General features: G+C 36.0%; 3 protein-coding genes across 5 annotated transcripts; 1 reads left to right on the forward strand and 2 right to left on the reverse strand.

The window, feature by feature from the left end:
• Nucleotides 1-130: 130 nt before the first annotated feature.
• Tsp29Fb (Tetraspanin 29Fb) lies at nt 131-10,900 on the forward strand. Of its 2 annotated transcripts, none has more exons than XM_014245161.3 (6): nt 131-244; nt 408-581; nt 8,296-8,484; nt 8,546-8,716; nt 8,780-9,004; nt 10,354-10,900. In XM_014245161.3, exons 2-6 carry the CDS (start codon nt 507-509, stop codon nt 10,585-10,587), a joined length of 894 nt encoding a protein of 297 aa, XP_014100636.2. In that variant the 5' UTR covers nt 131-244; nt 408-506; the 3' UTR covers nt 10,588-10,900. The 2 variants fall into 2 exon arrangements, with proteins under 2 accessions (XP_014100636.2, XP_069963102.1); XM_070107001.1 differs by having other exon boundaries at nt 159-207.
• Nucleotides 10,490-15,353, reverse strand: Argl (Argininosuccinate lyase). Of its 2 annotated transcripts, none has more exons than XM_036370660.2 (4): nt 14,512-15,351; nt 11,619-11,825; nt 11,366-11,559; nt 10,490-11,285 (listed from the first exon to the last, which is right to left on the reverse strand). In XM_036370660.2, the coding sequence occupies exons 1-4, from the start codon at nt 15,227-15,229 to the stop codon at nt 11,004-11,006; spliced, it is 1,401 nt and encodes a 466-aa protein (XP_036226553.2). In that variant the 5' UTR covers nt 15,230-15,351; the 3' UTR covers nt 10,490-11,003. The 2 variants fall into 2 exon arrangements, with proteins under 2 accessions (XP_036226553.2, XP_036226554.2); XM_036370661.2 differs by having other exon boundaries at nt 11,122-11,285; nt 11,347-11,559; nt 14,512-15,353.
• A 6,118-nt stretch (nt 15,354-21,471) lies between these two features.
• LOC106623624 (dTTP/UTP pyrophosphatase) lies at nt 21,472-22,728 on the reverse strand. Its single transcript, XM_036370659.2, has 4 exons — nt 22,468-22,728; nt 22,160-22,404; nt 21,862-22,008; nt 21,472-21,796 (listed from the first exon to the last, which is right to left on the reverse strand). Exons 1-4 carry the CDS (start codon nt 22,555-22,557, stop codon nt 21,619-21,621), a joined length of 660 nt encoding a protein of 219 aa, XP_036226552.2. The 5' UTR covers nt 22,558-22,728; the 3' UTR covers nt 21,472-21,618.
• Between the last annotated feature and the right edge of the window lie 2,887 nt (nt 22,729-25,615).

The following is a 25,615-nucleotide window of genomic DNA, read 5'->3' on the forward strand; positions in this document are numbered from 1 at the left end:
TCCTCCATCACATATATTCACAAAGGCCCAGCACTCTGATGAATTTCAGGAACTTGTTTTTGTACCACCCGCTTTTCATAAATGTCTATATGTATATACATACAGTAACACGCTTAGGACACGACACTGCCACTGCTTGCACTACTTACCGAGCTTTTTTTCGATTCAGTATTGAAGTGACTTTGAGACGGTGTGGACAAGTAAAAAGTAAATATATATCTTTATCGATTGTCACTACGAAACGGTAAAGACCACAACAAAACAAATAGTACTTTGACAACGTACACAATAAAAAACCAATAAGAAAAAAGTGAAATTTGAGAAATATTAAATATATCTAAAATCTTATACAATAAAAGAAGTGCAACAAAATAAATACATTTTAATGACAATTTTTTTTTTTGCAGCGAAAAAGTGTACGGGCAACGAAAGGGTCCCAATTTTTAAAGTGCAAAAAAAACAAGCTCTGTGCTCGAAAAATTTAAAAAGCTCGAAAAAAAAATAAAATGGCGCGCGATCAATTGAATTCCGGCATGCGCTGTGCAAAGTTTATGCTAGTAATCGTGAGCTTTATGTTTGCGGTAAGTTAATAGAACAAATTATAATTAACAATAAGTAGTAACAAAATTATAACCTCACAAATAATAGTAACTGCATTAACTCATTTTCCGAACTTTGTGAAATTATTGATTTTTTATAGCGCAATTTTATCGGCTCTAAATAATTTGTCATAAAATATTCACTCACACACTCACAACTTATAGTTAGCAAAGTAAGCACATACATGGTTACACACCGATTTGTTGGCTTACTGATATCACCTGTCTAGCACACCTCGGAACTCACTCACCTAGGCGCATATTATATTAACTGGCATTGATATTTGTATGTATGTTTGTGAGTCTATAATGGTTGCTTACTATATAGTAACAACGTAATTTCATATATTTATAATTACAAATATTTCGATTATTGTCATTCAAAATATAACTGTTACGAGTATTTCTATAAACACTTGTTTAATCTAAAAGATTTTTGTAAAATTAAAAAAATAATATAATAATAATAATGACTTAAAAAATAAGAAAAACATATATCTTCGAACCGAAGCTAGTTTACAATACTCTCGCTCCACAGGGGCATTTCTTATAGCATAAAAGAGTATAAAAATACCAGTATTTTGATTTTTGGTCCGTTAGTTTGTATGGCAGCTATATGCTATAGTGCTATAGTGGTCCGCTCTGAACAATATGTTCGGAGGATGTGACGTTGTCTTGAACAATAAACTACACCAAATTGCGTGTAAAAACAAATAAAAAGTCTCCCATAAAAAGACTTGATTTTAATCGATCAGTTTATATGGCGGCAATATACTATAGTGGTCCGATCTGAGCTTTATGTTCGGAGACGTTAGCATTTCCTTGGACAATGGATTGCCTGATTTCGCGAAGATATCACGTCAAATAAAAAGATTTTCTATACAAGGACCTGATTTTGATCAATAAGTTTGTATGGCAGCTATATGCTATAGCAAATCGTCCGATTTGCTATTTTCGGAGATCGTACCGTTGTCTTAAAAAATAATTTTAGCCACATTTCGTGAAGATATTTTGTCAACGAAAAAAATTTTCCATACACGGACTGGATTTTGATCGTTCAGTTTGTATAGCAGCTATATGTTATAGTGGTCATATATCGACGATTTCGACAGCTGAGCAACTTCTTGGAGCAAAAAGAACGTGTGCAAAATTTTCAATTGATGCATCAAAAACTGAGATACTCGTTCGGGTATATATAGATGGACAAACAGACAAACGGACAGAAAGACGACATGACTCAAATGACTCTACCTGTCACGCTGTTCACTTATATACTTATATACGTTATAGCATCTCCAACGTTGCTTTCTGGGTGTTACAAATTTCGTGAGAAACTTAATATGCCCTGTTCAAGGTATAAAAATAATTATTTAATTAAAAAAAGTTATAATCCGATTCTGCCGCTTATTTGGAAGTGAGATTTCATATTCGATAACGTCATCGGCCCTCGATTTATATACTGTAAAATAAAAGAATCATATGGAATTTAAAAATAGTATATATGAGAAGTAGGCGTGGTTGTAGCCCGATTTCGTAACATACCAATGTCAAAATAATATTATGTAAAAAGTTCGGTTGATATGAAGCCCTTTTTTACGATTTCGAGCGTAAAATTTATAGATTCTGACGCACTTTCAGTAGTTTTCAATATAACCGTTATATGGGGAGTGGGTGTGGTTATACGCCGATTTTACTCATTTTCACGCTACTGAAGCAAGTACCGAAAAGACTTTCCTGAACAAATTTGGTTGATATAGCTTTAGAGATTTGTGAGATATGTCCATTCAACCTATTAGGGGGTCGAGCAACGCCCACTTTTTAAACATTTTTTAGCTTACACTTGCCTCTTACTAACATAACGCAATTCTCTGTACCAAATTTTTTGTTAAGAGCTGAGTTATAGCACTCTATAAGTTTTCACTCAATGGAATTTTGTGGCTGTGGTGCAAAAGTCCGATTCTTCCCATCTGCAATACCATGCTCCCTTGGATGCCAAGGCCCTCGGAATTTATATATGCTCATACAAAAATGTATATATAACTTTATATATATCTTGATTAGTTTTAGGTGTTACAAGCTACCGTTAGCTACTCTGTAGCAACATGTTGCGAAAGTATAAAAATAACTTATCCATTCATATATGTATTAGTTCATCGCTTTTAGTTCAAAGCTTTTTCCAATGCATGTTTTATTACAAATATGAGAATCGAGTACCTCAAAGTAAGCTCTACTTTTATTGGTCGTCACCTGTTTTAAACCAAAAGTCTAATCACCAACTATTTCTCCAAATTTCAAAACAGAAAATAGTGCTATAAACATTACCTGAGAATTCTATATATACAGATATATAAAACAGTAAACACTACAATTCGTTATTACATACATACATTGACAACTCTGTCTACACAGTGTCATATTCTCTAAATCTGATTAGATCAAATCACAAAAACGCTTGATTCCGTTAAACGAGAGTTCAGTTCAATAGGTAAACGAAAGCGTCTACTGCTTCGAAGACTTTCGAATGAAGTTGACTGCGAAATGTTTTGGGCAATTTTCGAGCTTTGCAACACTGCGTTAATAATTAGTTTTCAATCAAACTAAATTAAATTTGCTTTTGCTTTGCGGACATTTTGTTATTTAGTATATATTTTACTACTCATATATCAGAACTCTATTCCGCTAACATTTGCTTCACAAATATTGTCTAAACCACCGATTATATATATATGAGTAAAAACACGTCAAGTGGACCCCCAATTTTCCACTTGATCATCGAATTTGAATGTGAGTATTTTTTCATAAAGTAGTCATCATGAAATACTTAAGACGGCAATTCCCTAATCCACCAGAATGCATTAAATACCCGCTATTAACATTTCAAGACCAAATTTTTAACTGGAATTTTCTATTCTTTAAGTATTAAAAATCCATAATCTTTTTACCCCATATTTTTTTCTATTCATTATAAAACATCCAATTAACATTACAATTCTTAAAATGATATTCGAGCTAAATGCTTTGCGGTTAAAAGAAATTAATATGAAAGCTAAGAATTCCCGTCTTAAGTATTTCTTTGAAACTGATAAGCGGGTAGGTATTATGCGTATTGTTCTACCACATTCATGCTAATTCATTGCAAACAAAATGTGGGACCACCATCCCAACATACAAATGAAATATGTAACACACTCTAAGTGTCGCGTTGCCGAACCGCACAAACATAAACCGCTATACCGGCAGCGCTGACCGAACGTCATAACAAATTTTTTTTGCTTAATTTAATCGCGATCAGTCAAATTGCGGGTTTCGTTACTTTATTGTTTATTGCCTTTTACTAAAAAAAAGTTTTTAATTTTTTAATCTTTTGAGTGAGAAGTCATAAAAATTTTAATTTCTTAACTTAAAAGTTAATTAACAATTTGAAAAAAAAAATATTTAAATTCATACATATTTTCTCAAAGTACAAGTTTTGAACTATAACTCCTGAAAGCTTGATTAAAAAATCACCAATAGTTTTCTAATTATTAATTTTTTAACTAAAAGTAGTAAAAAATTTCAGTTCAAAAAAATTGTTGTTAAATTAAAATTTAGAAAACTGAGCGGGGGATTACTTGTTCATGATGACTACTTTGTGAAAAAATACTCACATTCAAATTCGATGATCAAGTGGAAAATGGAGGGTCCACTAGACGTGTTTTTACTCATATATGACCTTTCTATTTCCTAAAGTCACTGCATTGTTTGTAAATTTATGTAATTAATATATATAAACAAAAGTGTATAACTTTTATATATTACTATCTAAATCGTAATTAGTGGTATACAGAGTCAAAAATACACTGAGATAAGAATATGGCAACTCTGATTATATGTATACTGAGATAACTGTAATTTACAAACCAAATTTTGCGAACAATGAATTTTGTTAAATATATATATATATATATACATGTATATACATACCTATGTACATATTTATAAAATGTGTTTGCATTAAGGCACAACGTAACGGTGAAAATACAATTAGATTTAATTTGGCCTTAACGGTGCCTTTGTATGTCTATGTTTAAGAGCTGTTCACTCTCACTCCAACGATGATATCTAGTTTGCTTTATTATATCTTATATAATATATATATATATATATATATATGTATATATAATATAATATTTGTACGTTTACATTTATGAGAAGTACTCTTAAAACATATAAAAATTATTATAATTTTTTTAAAGTGAAATATTTTAATAATAAATTTTGACCACAAGTCCAAAGTTAATAACAATAATTTTTATAATTATTACATTTAATACTCATAATAATTCGTTTACTATGGTATAAATAACCGTTTACTACCTTCAAGCAATAAATAATTCTATTAAAACTGCTTTTATACGAAAACGCAAACTTTTGCACTCTTTTCTTATCATCGGAAATATTTAGACCACACACATTTGTAAGTGAATGAATGAGTAAACACTCGTATCGTACGATATTATCACTAAGGTGTCATTATTTGATTAGCAGATACTATATAATTGACGTAAATATGTATATCTACATATACCATATATGGATACCTGTCATGATTTTATGTCGTCAAAAATATTCTTACTCATTAAATACATAGATATTTATATGGAAAAAATAGTATAGATATATATATATGTACATATAAACTTAATGAATAATAGGTATTTTCCCAGTTCGTATGTTTTAGGATATTAAAAATGATTTATTGGGGAAAAGCCATAGGTATGTCTATAACTAATACTACTAACTAATAACTACTTTTGGAAACTTTCGTTGTAGATTTACGTGAGTACCTGCCGGCGACGGCCTTACCTCACGGTGTTCTAAAACACAACGTATCAATACAATGCGTTGATAAGCGCCCTAAACAATACGAGCTTTTTGCAAGTATTTATTTGGATACCAGTGGCAGTGTGTCTGGGTCCACACTACCATCTTGGTGTGATTCGAGGCCGACCTAAAACCTCTTCCGTTTTCGGGTACGGCACCCAGTTACTTGTGCAACTTCTTTTTTCGAACTGAAAATTCAGTTCTTCCAGCATTTAGGTTTAAACCACAGCCACCACGATACTCCCCAAAGGGCCGAACCCAATGAGCAGATTGAACAGAAGTCCAAGGGCTTTCTGCTCCCCGTGGTACCGGAAAGTCTCCGGTCAGACTGCGTAGCCTAAACTACTGCCAGTTGAGCAACCCATTACTCAAATGACTGGTGACATTTGTCGCTTGAACTTCAAATGTCTTTTTATTCGCTTTTTTCATTTAAAGTGTTTCTAATATCAGTTCAAGCTGAGTATTATAGCACTATCACTCCATATACTATGCTGATATTACTGTGCAAAGAATATAATAACAGTCATAGTGCATATTGGCTTTTAGTCGCCTTTTACGACAGGCATGCCTTGCCGCGGGCATATTCTATCCCCTGCCCGCAGGGGTACTACTTTTGGAAAGTAAGCATGTCCCCGCCCAATACAAGGTTAAAAGTAGGTATCTTACAAACTTCCTGAGCTTACCGAATAATTGGCGCATTCGATTCGCCAAGCCTTGGAGAGTCGCGAATCGAACAACCATACCAGTTATGCAAACTGGCGGCATTTGAGGTGCAGCCCTTTATAGTATATTATTTCGAGTCTTAACATAAGATTAGTAAAAAAAATCTTTATGTTTCTTTTTTAGCAATAATTTGGGTCCTTACAGCGATTCACAATAGTGAAACTAATCTAAAATTTGTAAAAAAAATCACTTTAAAGTAATACAAGTATGTGTATTTTGAGCGCAAACTGGTCTTCAATCTGTAATAAAAAAATTATTTGATATAGATTTGAGTCTTTGGAATCATTCAGTATAATAAAACTGGTTAAAACATGTAAAAAAATTATTTTTGAAACTGTTTTGAGTCTATTGAGCCACTCACAACAGTGAAACTGGTCCAAAATCTTTTAAAAAAACTTACTTTGATTTAAGTCTTTTAAATGTATTTGACATTGATTTGGGTCTTTTGAGCCACTCACAATAGTAGAACTGGTCTAAAATCGGCAAAAAAAAATTTTTGAATAGTTATTTGGGTGTATGCTCTCTTAAATCAAACTCAATTCACTAACTAAAATGTTTAAGCTTTAAAAAAATTGTATGACAAGAAAGCATTGCGAAGATAGCTAATATTTCATACTATAAATCAAAATTAACAATATCTCTAACTGCTATTATTGAAAAGTGCTGATAAAACAATAAATCACTTACCGATTGTGCTAGAATATAATATATTATTTCAAAGGTATACAGTTCTACCCACATATGCGTCATGTGAGAAATTTCATATACAAGTATTCTAGCATGTACACCATACATATCACTCTCATGATACCAACCAATTAGAAATTACAACCACGTCTACTTATCCATAGATTTTAGATGATAAAGTGATATAGAAGAAGTTTTTTGAACGGTGGTTTCTCTTGAAAAACATAATAAAAGCTCCATGATTGAGGTTGAGTAAGAAAGAGACCATTGAGTCTTGATATATTGGTGATGGAGCTCTTGAGGCTTTGAGCCAAAATCCTTCGGAAAATTTCGTTACGATTATTAAGACTACATCATGTAAATCTCTATACAAACTTTTCGTTCAAATAACTTTATATTCTGAAATTCTTAGCTCGTTTAAAAAATTCAAGCAGATGAAAACTAGCTGAAAGATTACTAACTTTTCGGCGCTACATATATATCACAATAGAACTCGACCGCCAGCTACAAATTGTCGGAGTATTTCGAAGTATGTATTTCTTCCTGCTCATTCTCACTTAATGACAGATGCATTTACTGACATTATTTGCTCTTTTTTACCTTGGTTTACCTTGTAAGCTTTCAAGAAGTAATCTTTGCTTTGTTCGTTGTCAAATCAATCATAAAAATGCATCGAAGATATATGTTAAAAGTCGGCAAAGTGCTGTTAAACAGATTTTTAGTTTTCGTATTGCGAATCTTATTCATCTTCTTCAACGTTGTCGTACTGATATAGGGTCTACCAAGAATAATGACGTGTTTTTAAAATAACATGTGATCAAAATGGGTTATGTTTTTTTAGTAATGCAGAAATTTTAATGCCATTTATAATTTGAAAAAAATTTCGGCCAAATGCCCACCACGTCTCCATTTACATATCCGATGATGCCGCCATACCACAATCCGCACCAAACGGTCAATTTTTGGGGTCTGCAGTTGCGTTTGTTGAACCACAAAATAATTCCACTTACCGGAGGACGTGAACTTGCGTAATAATCTTGGATAACTTCCAATTGTTGTACCAGAGTGGAACGTGATATGATGAAATTGCAAAACTTACTGAAGACAATGATAAAATTTCGCACAAATCCGTGAACAAACATGGCCACCACAAGCTGTCAAAATCACGTCTTCCTTATAGACGCTGTACTTAATGAAAGCTTTGAATCAAAACCAACATAAAATTTAATAGATAATAAATGTCAAATGTTAATAAAGTGGTATCAATTCTCAAAGCTTGGCTGAGTTACTGCTTTAAGAAAATATTAATTCAAAAGTTCATCCCATTTCGCGTACAAAATCTTTGCTTTAATCCCATAATTATCTCTTTCTCATTCACTTAATAACGTAAGTTTTCATACTTTTTCATCCTGCTTTCCCCTAGCTCACCGCAGTTTTGCTAATTATGGTCGGCTCAACAATTCAGGCGATATTCGGCAATTTCAGCCAGTTCATCGACGGGCACTTCTTCTCACCGCCAGCATTGCTCATCGCCATCGGTTTCATTTTGTTATTCGTCGCAACACTGGGCGCTTATGGTGCGGTTAAGGAGAGTGTAATGCTAATCAATTTGGTAAGTTGAATTTCATATATTTTATACAAATATCACCGCTCTTATTCCAATCCAATGACAGTACGGTGTTAGCTTGTTCTTGGTGTTTATTCTGGAAGTGGCTGCCGCCATTGCCGCCTTTGTAATGCAAACCCAAGTGCGTAGCATGCTGATGCGCACCATGAACGATTCCCTCATGCAATATAATGACAATGAATATGTGGAAGTCGGTGTGGATTTCATGCAGGCCACTGTAAGTTGTCCGAAAGTCTTTAAGGTTCTTAGTAAGAGTTGTCGCTCGTTGTTTCACTTTTAGCTCGGCTGCTGTGGCGTAAATAGCCCGTTGGACTGGAAGCCTCTGAATAGCACTTATACCGAAAAAATTGAGGTGCCATCATCTTGCTGTGAAGAATTCTCTATCGCCGATATCAATGATTGTATCAGCCCTTACGACAGCGGTTGCTTGCCACGTATGGACAATATTATTTCGCAGAGCGCAATGCTAACTGCTACCGGTGCTACTACTGTGGCTTTTGTGCAGGTAAGAGAGTGAAGTTGAAGAAGTGAATTTTCAGTTGAAAATTGTTAATAAAGCAGGTAACAGGTAAAAGGTAAAAGGTAAGACGAAAAGACCAAGCATTTATTGCACAGCGTTGATTTAGAAGAAGGTCTGAATCGCTTTCTACTTAAACTCGTGTTGAAGTGTGCGTTAAATTTTCCGCGCAGTAACCTTAAAGGTTTCTGGTTTGGTTGAGTGTAGAGTCCTCAGCTACGTTGTCAAGCATCTCTTTTTGAACCCTTACTCGACTTCATATTGCAAAAGATTCAATTCTTTTGACATGAGTGTAACATTTACACGCTTTACACACAAACCATTAACCCAAATGTGTTTAGTCGACCCATAAGACATATTTAAATACTCTGATGTCTCTCTGATGCCCGCACGACGACTTTGAAGTACCATAACTTTCTCGATGTTATGCTCATTAGAAGAGGTTGATGTGGCTAAGTCGCTGAAGAAGAGGTGCAGTGATCACGGATGCATCGAAGCTCAAGGGCAAAGTTGGAGGGAGCTCTTAATCAACTCTTGTTTCAAACTGCCAGACCACTGCAGTGTCTTTCAAGCAAAGCTTTGTACACACTTTCTCCTCGACTGTCCAGCTTTCGCAAGACTAAAGTTGAAGCATCTTGGTTGTCATACTTTCTACGAACCTGGCGAATTGGCTGGAATTAATATTAGACGCCTCAAAAGATTTTTGGCAGGCTCTAGATGCTTAATCGATATGCGACGGTCTTTTTTGTCCACACCCAGGAGTTTTATGCATCACAATGAACAGATGTCTCTAGCTGTCCAAGTAAGATTATTAATCTAACAGAGTTGGATGAACCACTCGCAGAAGGCAAGTCTTCGTTGGCTTCAGGACCTTCACTGAATGCTTTGTGCCACTCAAATACTTGCGTTTGCAATAAAATAGACTCCAACTTCTGCAACATTTTCAATGACTCGTTGAAAACAAATTGATTCCATGATTGCCAGAAAACCTTTCGTAAACAAACAACTGCCAAACACAAACAAATTGACATATGGAGATCAAGCTACACACGAATACAAAAACAAGTTTGTACCAAGAAAAAAGAAAATTAAATTTATCGATGCGGTTTGCGCGCTTAGTTTAAATGGACCAGAGTCGGGTTAAATTTGATGAGGTAATAGAAGTTCTCTGGAACTATTTTTGGATTTAAGGCATTAGATGTTTAGCTTTGCGCAAAGCTGCCGCTAAATGTCACTTTTGTACATTTTTTGCTATTTTTATGGGCTTTCATCGAAAATTATTTTTATTTTATCGAAGAAATACATTTTTGTACAGTAATTCATTCTTCCCTTTACAGTTACTTGGCGTTCTCTGCGCCTTCATGTTAGCCAAAACGCTACGCCGCAACAAATCGATACGTGAAGCCCGCCGCTGGCAGCTACAACAAAACTTGGGTGTACTCATTTCGGGTGGAAAGGTGGTACCACCGACCAATTCACCAATTAACGGCTATACACAATTGGAACGCGCCGAACGTTATATGGAACACGATCCTATTACGTATACGTCAAGCAGTCCCAGTGTTAATTGAAAAGGATAGAGGGAGAGAGGAAGTGAGTTAGAGCAGGGAAATGGTCAGCAAATTAGAGTGCCTAAAGGAAAAGTTTTTTTCTCATTGTTTATTGTATTGTTGTAATAGCAGTTATTTTTAAATACAAGAATAATAAATTGTTGTCAAATGTTGCAAGTTGTGCTTGAAAAAGTCAATATAAATATATATTTTACATAAACCTATATGTATAACTGTAAAGCATACATATATTTATAGCGTGCAATTTTAACTCACTTTATTAGCAAGTATATTGTGTCAAATAAAATAAAAGTTTTATTCAAATGAGTTAAAATTTTTTATTATTTTATTATTTATTTATTTTTTATTTTAGGGTTTCTTTTTTTTTTAGTTTGTTTTACTATTTTTGATCAGGTTTTTTATTTCCTTTGAATAATTCATTTCACCGTCTTAAGCTCCTCTATGAACTTTTGCAGTGTCTTTAATTGTTGTTTCACCGATTTGGTGGCGGTGCCACCGGTTGCATCATACTTCTCCACATTGACACCATAATCGGACACTTGCGCAATATCAACATTAAATTCTTTGCAAATTTTCTGTAATTCACCCAAAGGTATTTCGTTGAGCTCCAAGCCATGCTTTTCGGCGTAAGCAACTACCTCGCCGATATAGTGGTGCGCCTGACGGAATGGCACACCCTTACGTACCAGATAGTAAGCCTAAAAGTTTATGAAAAAAACATCAAATAAAAATTGCATATGTATGAGTGTATATACATACAAGTATATATACAACCCACCCAATCAGTAGCCAACATGTCCGGGCTCAATGCAGACTCCATGCGTTCACGATTCAGTTGCATGGTCTTAATAACACCCTCAACAACGGTAAGCGCATCTTGCAGCCGATCGAACGCATCGAAGGCATATTGTTTGTCGAATTGTAAATCTTTGTTGTAAGTGGATGGCGTACCCTTAATGGTCATCATAATGCCTAAATTGTATATAATTGTTTATATTATTTAGCTTTAATGCATATTGGTCGCCACTTACCGCTCAGCGATGAGCAAATGCTACCGGATATACCGCGCACTAATTCCAAGCTGTCGGGATTACGCTTTTGTGGCATCAAACTGCTGCCAGTGGAGAATCCATCGGCGATCTTTATAAAATCGAATTCTTTAGTCGTATAGAGTATTAGATCCTCAGCCAGACGTGAGAGATGCAAGCTGGCTAGTGAGCAGCAGTAGATGAAGTCAACTGTGGAAGAAAATTTAAATTAGTTATTCTCGATTTCCAATTTAAAATTTCATATGAAATGAAGAAAAAAGTTCAACAATTCTATTTCATTTTTAATAAGGCTCGCAATGTTTTTATACTACAATTTTTACAGTGAAAATATATTCTCTTAAGAAAGGCAAAGGACTTTATGCCCATTGGCCTCTCCTCTTTCATACTGAAAACGTTTGAGAAGCTTTTTGACTGCCACATCGAAGTAAGACGGCGCATTGCGATGGACCTTTTATCAGGAGCACAGCACGTTTATTGTAAGTAACCCATACATAAACACTGCCCTGCATACTATCGTGAAATGGTGTGAGGAAGCCATCAGGTTTAAAGAATTCGTAGTTGGAACCTACCCATCAATTGAGGGTGCGTTCAACAAAGCTTTGGCGGCACCCCACAAGTTAGATCTCCTCGTCTATGGATCGTGGTCGTCAGTGACGAGCTAGCCTTGAACACACGGGTAATTCATAACTGCTTAACCTGGTATCAATGGGAGTCTCTTCGTGATAACATTAGTAAGGCTAGCCTTTCCCTAATTATAGAAGTTATATCTGGTAATTGCATTATCGTTGTAGAAGCTATTTGGAAGAAAATGAGGTAGAAACACGTCAACACTTCCTTCTTGAACACTTGAAAGCTCACACTTTCAGGTTCCACATCTAGTGGGAATAGAAAAAGAAATAAAATGCTTAAGGGAATTTGTGTCGGCCTTAGAAAGTTCTATTTAAATGAGATCCCCATCATGACGATTAGTCATTGAACCTAACTTGATAATGGCATTCCAACCTGAAAAATTATACTTCTCACATTATGAGAATAGTTGGGTATCCAGACCAAGAGAAATCTAATGCTATAGGTCATCATATCTGATTTTTTTTGTTTTTGTAATTAATAAGAGTTACTATTGCTGTGTGTGGCCTGACGTTGTCCTAATGGAACATAATTCTTCTTCGATTGACTAATTTTTCTTGGCGATTGTTCCATTCAGAGTTCGCCCTACGGCCGCTCATAGTAGATGTTTTTCTACTAATTCTACCGAACACATAACAAAATCTTCCTCACTGTCAGTCCTGACTTAGCCAGTATTCATGCGGGTCACCGCGATTCGGCCACGACCGTTTTCGCTTGGCATTGTCATAAGCGAACCACTTATCATCACCAGTCACCCTCATTTTGTTGCGATTTGCCGCTGTCGGTATATGAGGTTTTTTGCGTGTGCTCGTGTGGCACCTTTGCTACCAGCTTCCTGTTGTGTCCCGCCTTATTTAAATGATTCCTAACGATTTTTTTGTGTATAATATTTAGTTCCTGAATCGGAAGAGTGCTCACTTCACCGTCGAAGTCGTCAATTTCCATTATTTTATCGATATTTTCGATAATTCGCCTTCCAGATCATGCAACTTTGACATCGAAATTACCTGAACGGAATCGATGATATCAAACTTGCGCGTGATTGGCTGCTACAGTATCTTGATTACTAAACGGATTATAGAAGCCGCTGGCAGCCGTACCTAGACATTTACTTTATTGATGCTAATCGGCTTGATACTGAGATCAGTCGCCATACGCGATACAAAAAACTTATATGGTAGCCAATGTTAGTATACCAGCAACTACACATCAGTGGTCTTACATAGTCTCACCCAAGAATTGCAGAAGAAAATGGTTCGCGGGTTTACGAAATCCAACTGGTGTAAGATTTAAAGCCATTTGAAGTGATGATAATCCACAAGCCATTGTTGAGACGCCGTTACGTCTTCAAAAAGTCACATTTCGTTATGCCCTAGGAGAAGATTGGTCCATATTTCTTAAAAACTACAACCAGTCAGATTAGTAAATGGGGAACGCTATAGAGCCATGATTAATGCATGTATTTTATGTCTGAATTAGAGGATGTTAATGTGGACGAACTTTGGTTCCAGCAAGATGGCGCTACATATCATACAGTCAACGAAACAACCAAATTATTGAAGGTAACTTTTGATGAGCGGCCTTCAACGTCATGCGATTTAACACCGTTGAACTATTTTTTGTAGGGTTATGTGCAGTCGCTTGTTTATGCGAGACGATTGACGCCTTTGAAGAGAATATTTGATGCGTTAATGCTGACCTACCACCCCAATTGTTACAAAAAGTAGTCGAAAATTGGGCCGCTCGTCGCATTTTCGGAGGGATGACAGACTTGCAGTAAGCAACCAATATAATATGCTTAATACAACGCTCTATATTACGGTCTTTATTACGATCTCTTATAGAGACGATTATTATAATTTGGTCCACCCTGTATCTTGATTAGTGCGAAATTTATAACACATTGTTTTAAACTTTATTCAAGTGATTCCCGCCATGTAAATACTCGTCACAAGTAATAAATAAGAAATCATTATTAAAAACATTGAAAAAAAACTAAAGCGTTGATTATTTTAGAAACATATTATAAATATTGCGTTAATCGCGAGATAAGACTTTGCAACTGTGTGTCGCAATGAATTACACACAAACAATAATGCTACGAAGATACACTGAGCACCGGCAAATCATATGAACACACGACCGTAGGAGATTAAGAAGAGTGGTTTTGGGTCAAACAACATAAAAACAAAACATTTCAAAATAAAAAAAATATTAATAGTATTTTGCCCCCCACACGCCTACTTACCCACAAAATCACGATCGCCCACCGCATGCATGCTGTTTGGTGTGACACCGGCAAAATTCAGGCGCTTCGCCAGCCATTCACGATCAACGCCCAGCGGATTGCCCGCCAAGGCGCCACTACCCAAGGGTAAGAGATTGGCGCGCTCCTTCAACTCCAACAAACGCTGACAATCCGCTTGCAACGCAAACGCATGCGAGAGCATCCAATGTGAAAACTGAACGGGCTGTGCGCGTTGCAAATGCGTATAGCCCGGCATAAGCGCACCCAAATTCTTCTTCGCCTGCACGACAGACGCCTCGATGACCGCACGCAAACCGACTAAGGTCTCACGTATGCCACGACGCAACCACAATTTCATATCGGTGATCACTTGATCATTACGACTACGTCCGGTGTGCAGGCGCTTGCCAACATCACCAATCAGTTCGGTGAGACGACGTTCATTCACCGTGTGTACATCCTCATCGCTGCTGAGAAACTCAATGCTACCGTCCGTCCATTCGCGACGCACCACTTCGAGCGCAGCACCAATATTGGCAGCATCTTTATCGGTAATTAAACCGGCACGCGCCAAGGCTTCGGCGTAGGCAATACTGCCGTCAATATCCTCGCCATAGAAACGCGAATCCAATGGCAGACTGCAGTTTAATTTGGCTAAGCATTCACTCGTTTTGCCCTCGGCATCACCGAAACGTCCACCCCACAATTGTTGGGCCATTGCGCAGTCTATATGCGAATAAGTGCCTTGGCCCGGCGTAAATTCGTAAACGAAACGCGTTCGAATACACGACGTTCTGTGCGGTTTAAAATTTAGAACACAACTGTCCGCCTTGTTTGCTTTATGCTTGTTATAGTAAAAGAGTCAGCGAGATACTTGTCTTATCTCCACTCTAAAATGATTAGCAAATTATTGCCGCATTTGCGTTTTTGATTCAGCTGATAGCGATGTATTTGCGTAGGCTGTTAGATGTAAAGCTTTGCTAATTGGAAATCTAAATTTTAATGCTCAATTGAAAGAATACTTTAGCATTTTTTCGCACTTAATTCACGCTTAAAATCTATGTTATTATGCGTTCACATCATGCGAAGTGAAAATAAGCATCAACTGGTTTACAGCTGCTTAGATGATGTCTATCATGGAACTGATATTATTATTCTTCTTTACTCTATACGCCAGCTTATAGCGCGATTATGGTAAAGACGAGTTAACAACAGCGCCCAGTCGTTCCTTCCTTTCGTTGTTTGGCGCCATCTAACGGAGTAGAGGTTTTCCTGTAGTGTCTTCATCCATCCGAACAATCCCCTGATAGTGTTTTTTATACATGTAATTTTCAAGAAGAAATAAAACGTATATAATTTAATGTTTTGGGTTCTGTTAGCATTATTATAAAGTTGAAGGTTCGCCATTATGTTATAAAAATGATTTCGGAAAATGATTTCCAGCTCACAAGCTGAATTTTCGCCCACTGTTTGCAGGGTGCCAAATATTCTCTACCAAGGCGTCAAACATCTTGAGCTTAAACAAGCGACTTCACATATCCCCACAAGTAATAGTCCATCGGTGTAAAGTCCCACGATCTTGGAGCAAAGCAACAGATCCTTCAATAAATTGATTGTTTTGTTAGCAGTAAGGCTTGTAATGCCGTCTTGTTGGAACCAAATGTCGTTCACATCAACATCCTACATCTTTAGATACGAAAAATTAATTAATCATGGCTCTATAGTGTTCCCCATGGACTATAACATTATGGCAGGCTTCATTTTTGAAGAAATATGGACCAACGAATCTCTCTGCCTACAGAGCACACCAAATGACTTTTTGAGGATGTAATCGAGATCGGTGGTCATCTCTTTTTTCGAATGTATCGAATGTGTTGAATATTTGTTTGATGATTGGAGATATTTCGTCCGCGTTCTCCACTAATCGAACCTGATAATTTAAACTCAACATAAGTGTCAAAAATCCTCGTTAGTTATTTTTAGTAGCGAGGCAGTTCTGCCAAAACAATTTACGGGATTTTTAAATATCCCTATATGAATAATTGAGAGCATTTGTGAAGAAACTCGTAATAATGATAATGAACCCGAAGTTCATCAGAATCAAATTATGCTTTGTATACCAAGAAATGAATGGCCAGAACTTCCAAAAACGATTCGAAATCTCTACTCAAACGTTCAGTCGCATAGTCTTGGCTACGTCATGGGTACTTAAATGAGCTCAGCTTTCTTTTTAAGGGTCTTTTCAAATCAAAGGTTTTGTTATATTGAGATATCGTTTGTGCTTTATTATCAGCCTACATTCACAATAGCGTTATAGAATTGGAACAGTTTCTAACAGATAATAATTAAAATTTATAAAAGCTCAGCGAAACTGGTAAAAGGGTGGATCTAACTGTTGCAGCTCTTATTTCTACCTCAAAGCGTCTAACGGTTTAAGTTACTATGCGTTACAAGCTCTGAGAGCAGGTAGGAAGGTGATAGAGTCCGTCAAGTTTGATTTGAGAGCACATATTTAAAGTAAGTTTGACTTATGCTAACAAAAATCTCGAATCACTCATTACAGTTCGTCATCTCATATTTCAGAGGATTCAGTTAAGAGAGGTACAAAAAAAAAAATGTCCAGATTTATAACTATCTAGACTATTCGAAAAACTCACTCACAAAACAATATTTTTCAATTACATACCAGCTCTTAGCGTTGATTTTGAAATCGTTAAAATTGTGCTTTCTCATGTTGAAGCTTAAGAACTTTAGTCTAATTTGCCAAAATTCAATCAAAATATTGGTTTAACAATAACATATGATAACCTTGAGTTTTATTACATTTATTTATAGTTTGTTAAGCAATAAGCATGTAGTGGTAACACTTAAAAATCGGCACATTACTTGGACTTCAGCGACGCTATCTCGCAACAAAGTTGTGTTTAAAATATTGGAGACGATAAAGATACCCGATAACGCCCACATGGGCTTGTATAATTAGTTATATGTATGTGATCGCATGCATAACTGTTTATTTACTTAACCGTTACCGTACTACATTTTTCATTCTAGATTTCGTTGTACACTCATCAAATCATAACATCCATTAGAGTACACACCTGTGTCTTACTGCTGAGAAATAGTTAAGTGCTTGCGCCCTTTAAAATTTAGGTATATATAAAGCTATAAAGTGAAGCAAGGTGCAATAATAATAATAATATATCGACCAAATTTGGTATGCAATATTATCTTCATTCCACCATTATATTCCTATTTTCCAAAGCGAAAATGGACTGAATCGGACTACAACCACGCTTACTTCCCATATAACACAATTTTAAATTCCATCTGATTTTTTCATTATGTCTAACTGTTTTTACTAACAACTGTCTAAATCGGACTAAAAATATTCAACCAACCATATATTGAATATGTGGCCCCAGTTAATACAGCGAATATTTTATCAAAGATATCGGTCAATCTGTAAGATATGTTATAGAAATTCGAAGATCATAATTTTCTGATAATAATATGTCTACCTAAATGGTTTGTATCGGGTCAATAATTTCTTTAGCTCCAACATATGTACGTAATAGAAAAATTTTCGAACTATCGGTTGACTTTATATCGCATATATCGGCAAATAAGTAAGATACCTTAGCGTAATATTAAATATTTATATATATATATATTATAATTGGATAGTTCAATGCCGAAAATATGTGAAACTGGTCCACAAATTACACAAACTACTACATATATTGATGTTCTAACAAACCTTATGCACCTAAAGGTATTTCCCTGGCTTTAATCCTGGCAAGTTGCAAGAGTATGAAATGTTCGGTTACACCCGAACTTAGCCTCTCCTTACTTGTTCGATATTATCGTTATTAACAGAGGTGGATGGACGACTCTCATGAGACAAGTTTGCGCTGATTTGACGACCTTCAGTGAATGCTTTGTGGCACTACTGGCAAAAACTTGCCAAAGCAACATCTTGCTTTTAATTAAAAAGCTGAGAGCACGTAATTTTGCAGAATTGTCCCCTAGTATATACTTAACAATGACAGTGAAAATCAAGAAATTCGGACAACTATTAAATATATCGTCCGTAAGTCTACCCATTCGTCTGACTGTATATATCTAAACTGGTCCCTCAGATTTTGAGATATCGATCTGAAATTTTGGTACACACCCTTTTCTACTCCAAAAACTGCTCATTTGTCAGAATTTGCCAATTTTGTACTACTATAGCATACATTAACTATCATACAAACTGACCGAAGAAAATATAGTTTTTCTACAGAAACTTTTTTGTTATTGCTTCGGTGCAGCCGAAGTTAACTTTTTTTCTTTCTTATTTTATATATTTCTTTAGAGCTTTTGTTAAGTGCAGCGATTAGAAGAAAATAGCATTAAGAGAAAATTCTAAACAAATAAATTGATGCATACTTAAATAAATTTGGCAAATTCGACTTCCAACTGATATGAATTGCTGATATGAAATTAGTCAATAATAAGCAAACCACCGTTCACTGGCTCGAACTGAATAAAAAAGCAAACAAAAATATATTTTTCAACGAATTTGAAACAATTAATTAGAATAAAAATATATATGTGTGTACAATACATAAGCTTAACTCAGACATTAGCATCGCACTGTGCTGTTATCACCATATAAGCATATTTCTTTAACTAATGAGCCCGTGAAACTTTAAATAAGTTTCGATATTACTAATAACGACCAGTGGTAATTTTTCGAGAATTCAAGTTTTGTGAAACAATCTTTTCTTTAAAACAAGGCTGACATCATCATCATTTAAGGGAATATATCCACTTGTGAATTTCAAAACAAATATTTTTTGTTACGCAAATATATCACATTTTCTTAATTATACTTGTATGTATGAATATATTCTCTTATAATTTGACAATTCCCACAATAGCCGGTTCTACGTTACCGGAATTGACCCGGATTTTATCCGGCCAAAGGCTGTTATTTCGGCGATCTAACCCTGTTTGGATCGGTAAGTGTTAGTCTAAGTCTGTCGTCACTAGAGCAACACCTTGCAGCAGGGTTGCTCCGTATCCTCTTGACCCGTGCTGGCATTGAGTCCAACCCGGGCCTCGAGGAATTTTATTGCTGCGTTTGCGCTAGAAGGCTCCATCCAAACTCCACCTCCTTTAGGTGCAATACATGCAATGGATGGAACCATCTTAAGACCTGTTCAGGCCTTAAGACACACAGGGAGTGGACCACGAGTTACGTGGCCCCATGCTGTCAACGCAATACTGCGACATCTGCCTAAACGGCTGTGTAACCTGCACCATGTTCGCGCACTGCGCCGCCACTCCATTCAAGTGGCCAAGATAGGACCTCCACGGCCCTAAGGAGCTCACACAGACAGCATGATTCCCAATCTGACACTTGAGGCCTTGGTACTCCCGACGTTTACTCACCCCCTTAGCCTAGCAAAACATCAGCATGGCTTCTGGTAAGTGCACAGCACCACCACAGCCCTTAGCGTCATAAACGCCCGGATAGTTCATGGCCTAAACCAGAAGCCACCCTGCGAGAGGACGATCCTCGTAGCGTTGGACTTGTCAAAAGCCTTCGACACAGTCAACCACACAACGCTACTTGAGGACATCGAATAATCTACGCTCCCTCCAGGGCTGGAGCGGTGGACCATGAACTACCTGAGCGGCCGGCAAACATCCGTACTATTTCGGGGTCAAAACTCCAAATTGAGAAGAATTAAACAGGGGATTCCGCAGGGTGGTGTCCTCTCCCCTTTACTGTTTAACTTCTACATCTCGAAACTCCCTCAACCAGCAGAGGGAATTTCCGTGACCTCGTACGCTGATGACTGCACGATATTGACGACGGGCAATGGAATCGATGGCGTGTGTATCTCTCTGATCTTTCTCGCTTCTTCTCTGCAAGGAGTCTGACACTCTCCCCCACTAAATCCACAGCGACCATATTTACGAACTGGAAGAAGGAGTACAGACTGGATCTAAACATTTCAGTCGATGGCACCAAAATTCCGACAGTAAACAACCCTAAAATTTTAGGCGTTACACTAGACAGTCTTTGCTCCTTCACTCCTCACACGACCGCGATAACTGCCAAAGTACAGAGCCGCAACAAAATCCTCAAATCGCTTGCCGGCAGCTCTTGGGGAAAAGACAAAGAAACGTTGCTGGCGACATACAAGGCAATCGGCCGCCCGGTCCTAAATTATCCAGCCCCAATATGATCGCCAGGATGTAGTGCCACGCAGACGAAGAAGCTCCAGACCTGTCAAAACACTGCACTCCGGACTATCACGGGATGCCTCTTGATGTCCCCAATCGAACAATTACACAGTGACGCCCGCATGCTTCCGGTTAAGGAACATAACGAGCTCCTCTCCAAGCAGTTTCTGCTGGCATGTTTTCGTAGAATGGCGTATTACGAGTCAAACCACCACCCATAGCAGACGTAGAGCTCGAGTTGCCTCGCGAAGCTAGAGTGACCTTCGCGCAACTTCGTTCTGGATATTGTAGCAGGTTAAACTCCTACTTATCCAGAATAGACCCCGACATACCAAACACATGTCCTGCGTGCAATGAGTCTCCGCATGATACTAACCACCTCTTTGCCTGCCCAACAAACCCCACTCTTCTAACACCCTTTTCCCTATGATCCGACCCCGTCGAAACAGCTCGTTTCCTGGGCCTCCCGTTAGATGACCTCGACGACAACCAATCTGGAATTTATCACCCAAACGGAGACTAGGTAACCGTTACAACAACAACAACAACATAATTTGAAGTTGATTCGGAAAATAGTTTCGAAGATAAGAGCGTACTTGTAAGAATTTTTCTAGCTTAGTCTAATCGGCTCTCAAAACTTTAAAGCGTTTTTCACGTTATGCTGTATTCAGAGACGGCTCAGCCATACACATTGTTTAACGAAAGACATTTTTGTAATTTTTTTTTTTTTTATAAACAGATTGTCATTTTAATTTTATTGACAATCAGTAATTCACTAAGATCTCTTATAAATATATCTATGACTTTTATATTCACATTGAATATCTGAGGTGGAAAAGGTGTTATCAATCATTCCAGTTAATATCACTCTTTTCTAGTTTTCTTCTCGGCAGAGAAACCATTTTCGGTTTCCTCAAGCAAAGCACATATTTCCTTGCACAGTCGATGTAATGGCAAACCCATGACACAGTAATAGTCACCTTCAATTTTGGCAATTAAGGAGCCTCCAATTCCTTGTATGCCATAGGCGCCCGCTTTATCACTGCAAATATATATAAATCATGTTAATTATTATTTGTTATAAATTTAGTAATTGTAAATACTTACAGAGGTTCGCCGCTATCAACATAGTCCTGAATTTGTTCTTTGCTCAATTCACCGAAGTATACATCAGTAGTTTCAGTAAAATGTCGACTGCCTTTACTGTGACGCAGCGCAATACCCGTATGCGTGCGATTGCATTTGCCGGAAAGACTGCAGCAACATTGGAATCAGTGTTAAGATTATTAAACATATAGGCACTCAAAGTAAGTATTTTGATTTTGCTGCAGAATCACTACTCATTAAAGCAAACAGACTCACTCAAGTCGCTGTTCATGCACTGCGTTTGCTTGCTACCACTTACTTAGTCAGCATGCGAACAGCATCGGCGGCATCCTTTGGCTTGCCATACACGTCATCATCCAACGTGACCATTGTATCGGCGCCTATAACCAGTAAATCCGATGCAGGATCAGCGGTGTGCAAGCGTTGATACACTTCTTCAGCCTTGCCATCAGCAGTTGCTTCAACAAACCCAGCAAATTCCTCAAAATCATGATAGTCCAAGTTTTCTTCGAAATTAGATGGACATAACTCAATATTGAGTCCCTGAAAATAGTGATATTAGTAGGTAGTTTTATAATGTCTTCTACTAAAAGTGCTCAAACCCACAATTGACTTTATCAGCTCCTGACGTCGTGGAGAACTGCTTGCCAATACTATACGCTTTTGTGCGAGTAAATGTTTTACCGTAGCCAACATTATTTAACAATAATTTGTTAAAAACAAAATAACCTTTACCAAGGATTTCTGCTTTACACACTATACCGTTATCACACGTTTCTGAGGAAATTCAGTGCTACAGTATAGTATAATAAAATTAATACCACGTTTTTATGCTAAGAATTGTTATTGTACTCAATGTTTTCATATACACAGTTGCCATACTCTGAAATTTTACATAAATAAAACAACCCTGAAAGACGGGTATCCGTTTAGCAAATATAATATGTTAACTACATGTTGCTGTTCACTTGTATATAAGTAAAAAATTTGTTATTACTGTGTGGAGAAACAGTATATTATATTAAAATTAAAATTATGGCAGGTTGTCTCCTTCTATGTCCCCTCTTTTATGAGGGTAGGCATTGGGTTTTATATTTGGTGAACAGTGTGATGTACATAACGAAGGTATATGTTTACAGTATGTTAACAGTAACATGTGTAACAATTACTCAAAATGTTATTGTGTTGGTCAGCACTTACCTACAATAAAGTTAGTTTTTAGTTTTTGTTCTTTTAAATTAAATAAAATTTTTTTTCTATTATTTTGTTTTACTACTTATAAACAAGTATTTTCCAGCAAGTTGGGTTTTATGTTAACAAAATACAATTTTTGTATTCATAATATATAAATCCGAATACTGTTTTTACCAATATATTAATTTTAAACTTAATAACATATTATTTTAAAATCCACTTTCTCCTTGACTTATAAATTTTAATAATAATAAATTCTCCACTAATTGTCCTCGCAACTGGCAGTGCCCACTAATTTTCCTTAAGGTATGTTCAAAATGCTAATTCAAATTCCTGTTGTCAAAAAACAGCTGCGTGGCTGTGTTTCCAAAGCAAAAGCAACACCGGCTTTCTGGTAGAGCAACTGAAACCAACAGATTTTCCAACTGCAAATATGATTGTTGTTTCTTTTTAACGCGCAAAACTAGCTGCTGGTTTCTTGATATAAATTTAGAATTTGACTTTTTCTTTCGTGTTTTAGCGATGTGAATTTAGTACTTTGGTAAAATTCGGAAGAGTTTGTTCGAACGATTTTCTGAACCTATTGAGAAGTTAAAAGTAAATTGTGTGCACAGAATTGTAGTTTTACTGGAATTTTTAAGTAAACTCCAAGCAAATCGAGTGAAATAAATTTATTTAATAATATATTATTGTAGGCGATTCTGCTATAGGAACTTTTAGCAAATTTTCGGTATCAATTCATTGTTGAAAATTGAGGTTATACGCCCGTATCCATTGGAGTGTAGCGGCGATTGAATATTTCTGCAGTGACTAATAAGCAACATTACTGATGAAAAATTTGTTAATTAAACAGCAGTGTTTTCACTTAAACTCTTGATAAAAAGAGTAAGGTATCAACAATTTATTGCTAATGCATTTTGCTAACTAATAGTTGTACCAAGTGTTTGTGTATTAACAAGTGTCTAGTATACGTTTGTATTAATAAAGCATTATTGCATTGACTTAATTAGAAAATATTTTTGGTGCGCCTTCCATAGAAAAATTTCTGTAAATTAAACGTCCATTCTGTTTAAGCGGACGCAAATGTGTATGGCTATTGTGGTAAGTAAAAAAGATAAGCTAAATTATAAGCAAACATTTAAATCAAAAGTTATAAGCAAACATAAAAATATATTTGTTTTCTACTAAACATTAGCATTTAGCAATTGCATTGTTGCTAAACTTCCAATTATCAAATTTTCTAGTTTGAGATGAATAAAATATTCCAATTAACTTTTTTTGTTGGTAGAATACTTATATTGGGTGCTTTTCACTATACGTCATAATGCGCTCTCGTTTTTTCTTGTGTATAATCGGTGCATAACTAATGTATTGAGCGATAGCTCATCACTCACACTTGTGTATGTGTATATCGTACGGTATTTGTATTTGTTGCTATATTTGCATTCAATCCAAGACTATGCATCGCATGCGATTTAAGAAATTGTTTAAAATTTTTCGAAACTACTAGCACATTCGTGAATAATGTTTGCTGTTTTATTTTCAGTACACATGCATAATATTAGAAAATAATGAACTTTAAATAGGTATTCATTAAAATATTAATTTCGTTGCTGAAATTGATACATTTCTGATTATTATTTTATGTACAATTAATCACTATAAATTAGTAATTTTGCAAAACGTGTATTGCTAATTATCGTTTTTAAGTCGTGTATATATGTATCTCAAAATAAAAAGTTAATGACGCACGACTTGCAAGTTGCAACTGCTACTCGGTATATACATACATATGTACGTATGTTTCAATACGTATGTACGTCTTGAATTACACATTTACGTAAGTAAACTTTCCTAATGACGTCATTAAAATGCTAAAAGTAAAGAAGACGTTGTTGTAAACGCAACAAGTGGAGCAGGTCATATTGCTGACGGTTGTAGGCAGATATCTACATACGTACATATGTACATATGCCAATATTTCTATGTTCTATTGATCAACAACGTCTGGAAATATATATTTTAACACGTTTAAATTTTCGTATTTGGTTATTCTTAACTCATATAAGCTAATAAGGTAAATTTTGTACCAACAAATGCCACTATTAATGTGTGTTACACAATTTTCATTAGTTTTGTTATTCGTAATAGAATATGAGAAAACATCCCAAGCTGTTTTCGGTCTGTATTTTTTTTTTACTTTACATGTTCTATAGCAATTGCAATTTGTTGCATGCTGTTGCACTCCAGCAAATGCACATTTTAAAAACTCCAAACAAAAAAAAGGAAACCAAAAAGAAGGTTTTTATGCCAAGGCAAATTACAGTGAAATTGTAATTGCATTTGTTCGCCGATTGCATTTTGTTTGTTGCTATAGAAATCATTGAACGGAAATTTATGTGTACGATTATTACAGTTCAATAATGTAAGACGAGTCGATATAGTAAAAAAAAAACCTATTGAATTTGCGTTTAATTATATTTATGTTTATTTTTCATGATATTTTTTTATAAATGTTGGTGTGTTCATTTTTTGCACATCCAGAACTGCTAAAAATTTT

The sequence above is a fragment of the Bactrocera oleae genome, chromosome 3 (genome assembly GCF_042242935.1).
Source record: "Bactrocera oleae isolate idBacOlea1 chromosome 3, idBacOlea1, whole genome shotgun sequence".
Taxonomy (NCBI): Eukaryota; Metazoa; Arthropoda; class Insecta; order Diptera; family Tephritidae; genus Bactrocera; species Bactrocera oleae.

What these genes read in the sequence shown, in the direction of transcription:
- LOC106623624 (XM_036370659.2), bottom strand. Translation starts at nt 22,557, where the DNA reads ATGTTGGCTACGGTAAAACATTTACTCGCACAAAAGCGTATAGTATTG. An exon ending in GCTGTTCGCATGCTGACTAA is followed by an intron (nt 22,009 to 22,159) that starts GTAAGTGGTAGC and finishes ATGTTGCTGCAG; the next exon opens with TCTTTCCGGCAAATGCAATC. An exon ending in GTTGATAGCGGCGAACCTCT is followed by an intron (nt 21,797 to 21,861) that starts GTAAGTATTTAC and finishes ATATATTTGCAG; the next exon opens with TGATAAAGCGGGCGCCTATG.
- Tsp29Fb (XM_014245161.3), top strand. Translation starts at nt 507, where the DNA reads ATGGCGCGCGATCAATTGAATTCCGGCATGCGCTGTGCAAAGTTTATG. An exon ending in GTGTAATGCTAATCAATTTG is followed by an intron (nt 8,485 to 8,545) that starts GTAAGTTGAATT and finishes ATCCAATGACAG; the next exon opens with TACGGTGTTAGCTTGTTCTT. An exon ending in TGGATTTCATGCAGGCCACT is followed by an intron (nt 8,717 to 8,779) that starts GTAAGTTGTCCG and finishes TTTCACTTTTAG; the next exon opens with CTCGGCTGCTGTGGCGTAAA.
- Argl (XM_036370660.2), bottom strand. Translation starts at nt 15,229, where the DNA reads ATGGCCCAACAATTGTGGGGTGGACGTTTCGGTGATGCCGAGGGCAAA. An exon ending in GGGCGATCGTGATTTTGTGG is followed by an intron (nt 11,826 to 14,511) that starts GTAAGTAGGCGT and finishes TTTCTTCCACAG; the next exon opens with TTGACTTCATCTACTGCTGC. An exon ending in ACATGTTGGCTACTGATTGG is followed by an intron (nt 11,286 to 11,365) that starts GTGGGTTGTATA and finishes ATAAACTTTTAG; the next exon opens with GCTTACTATCTGGTACGTAA.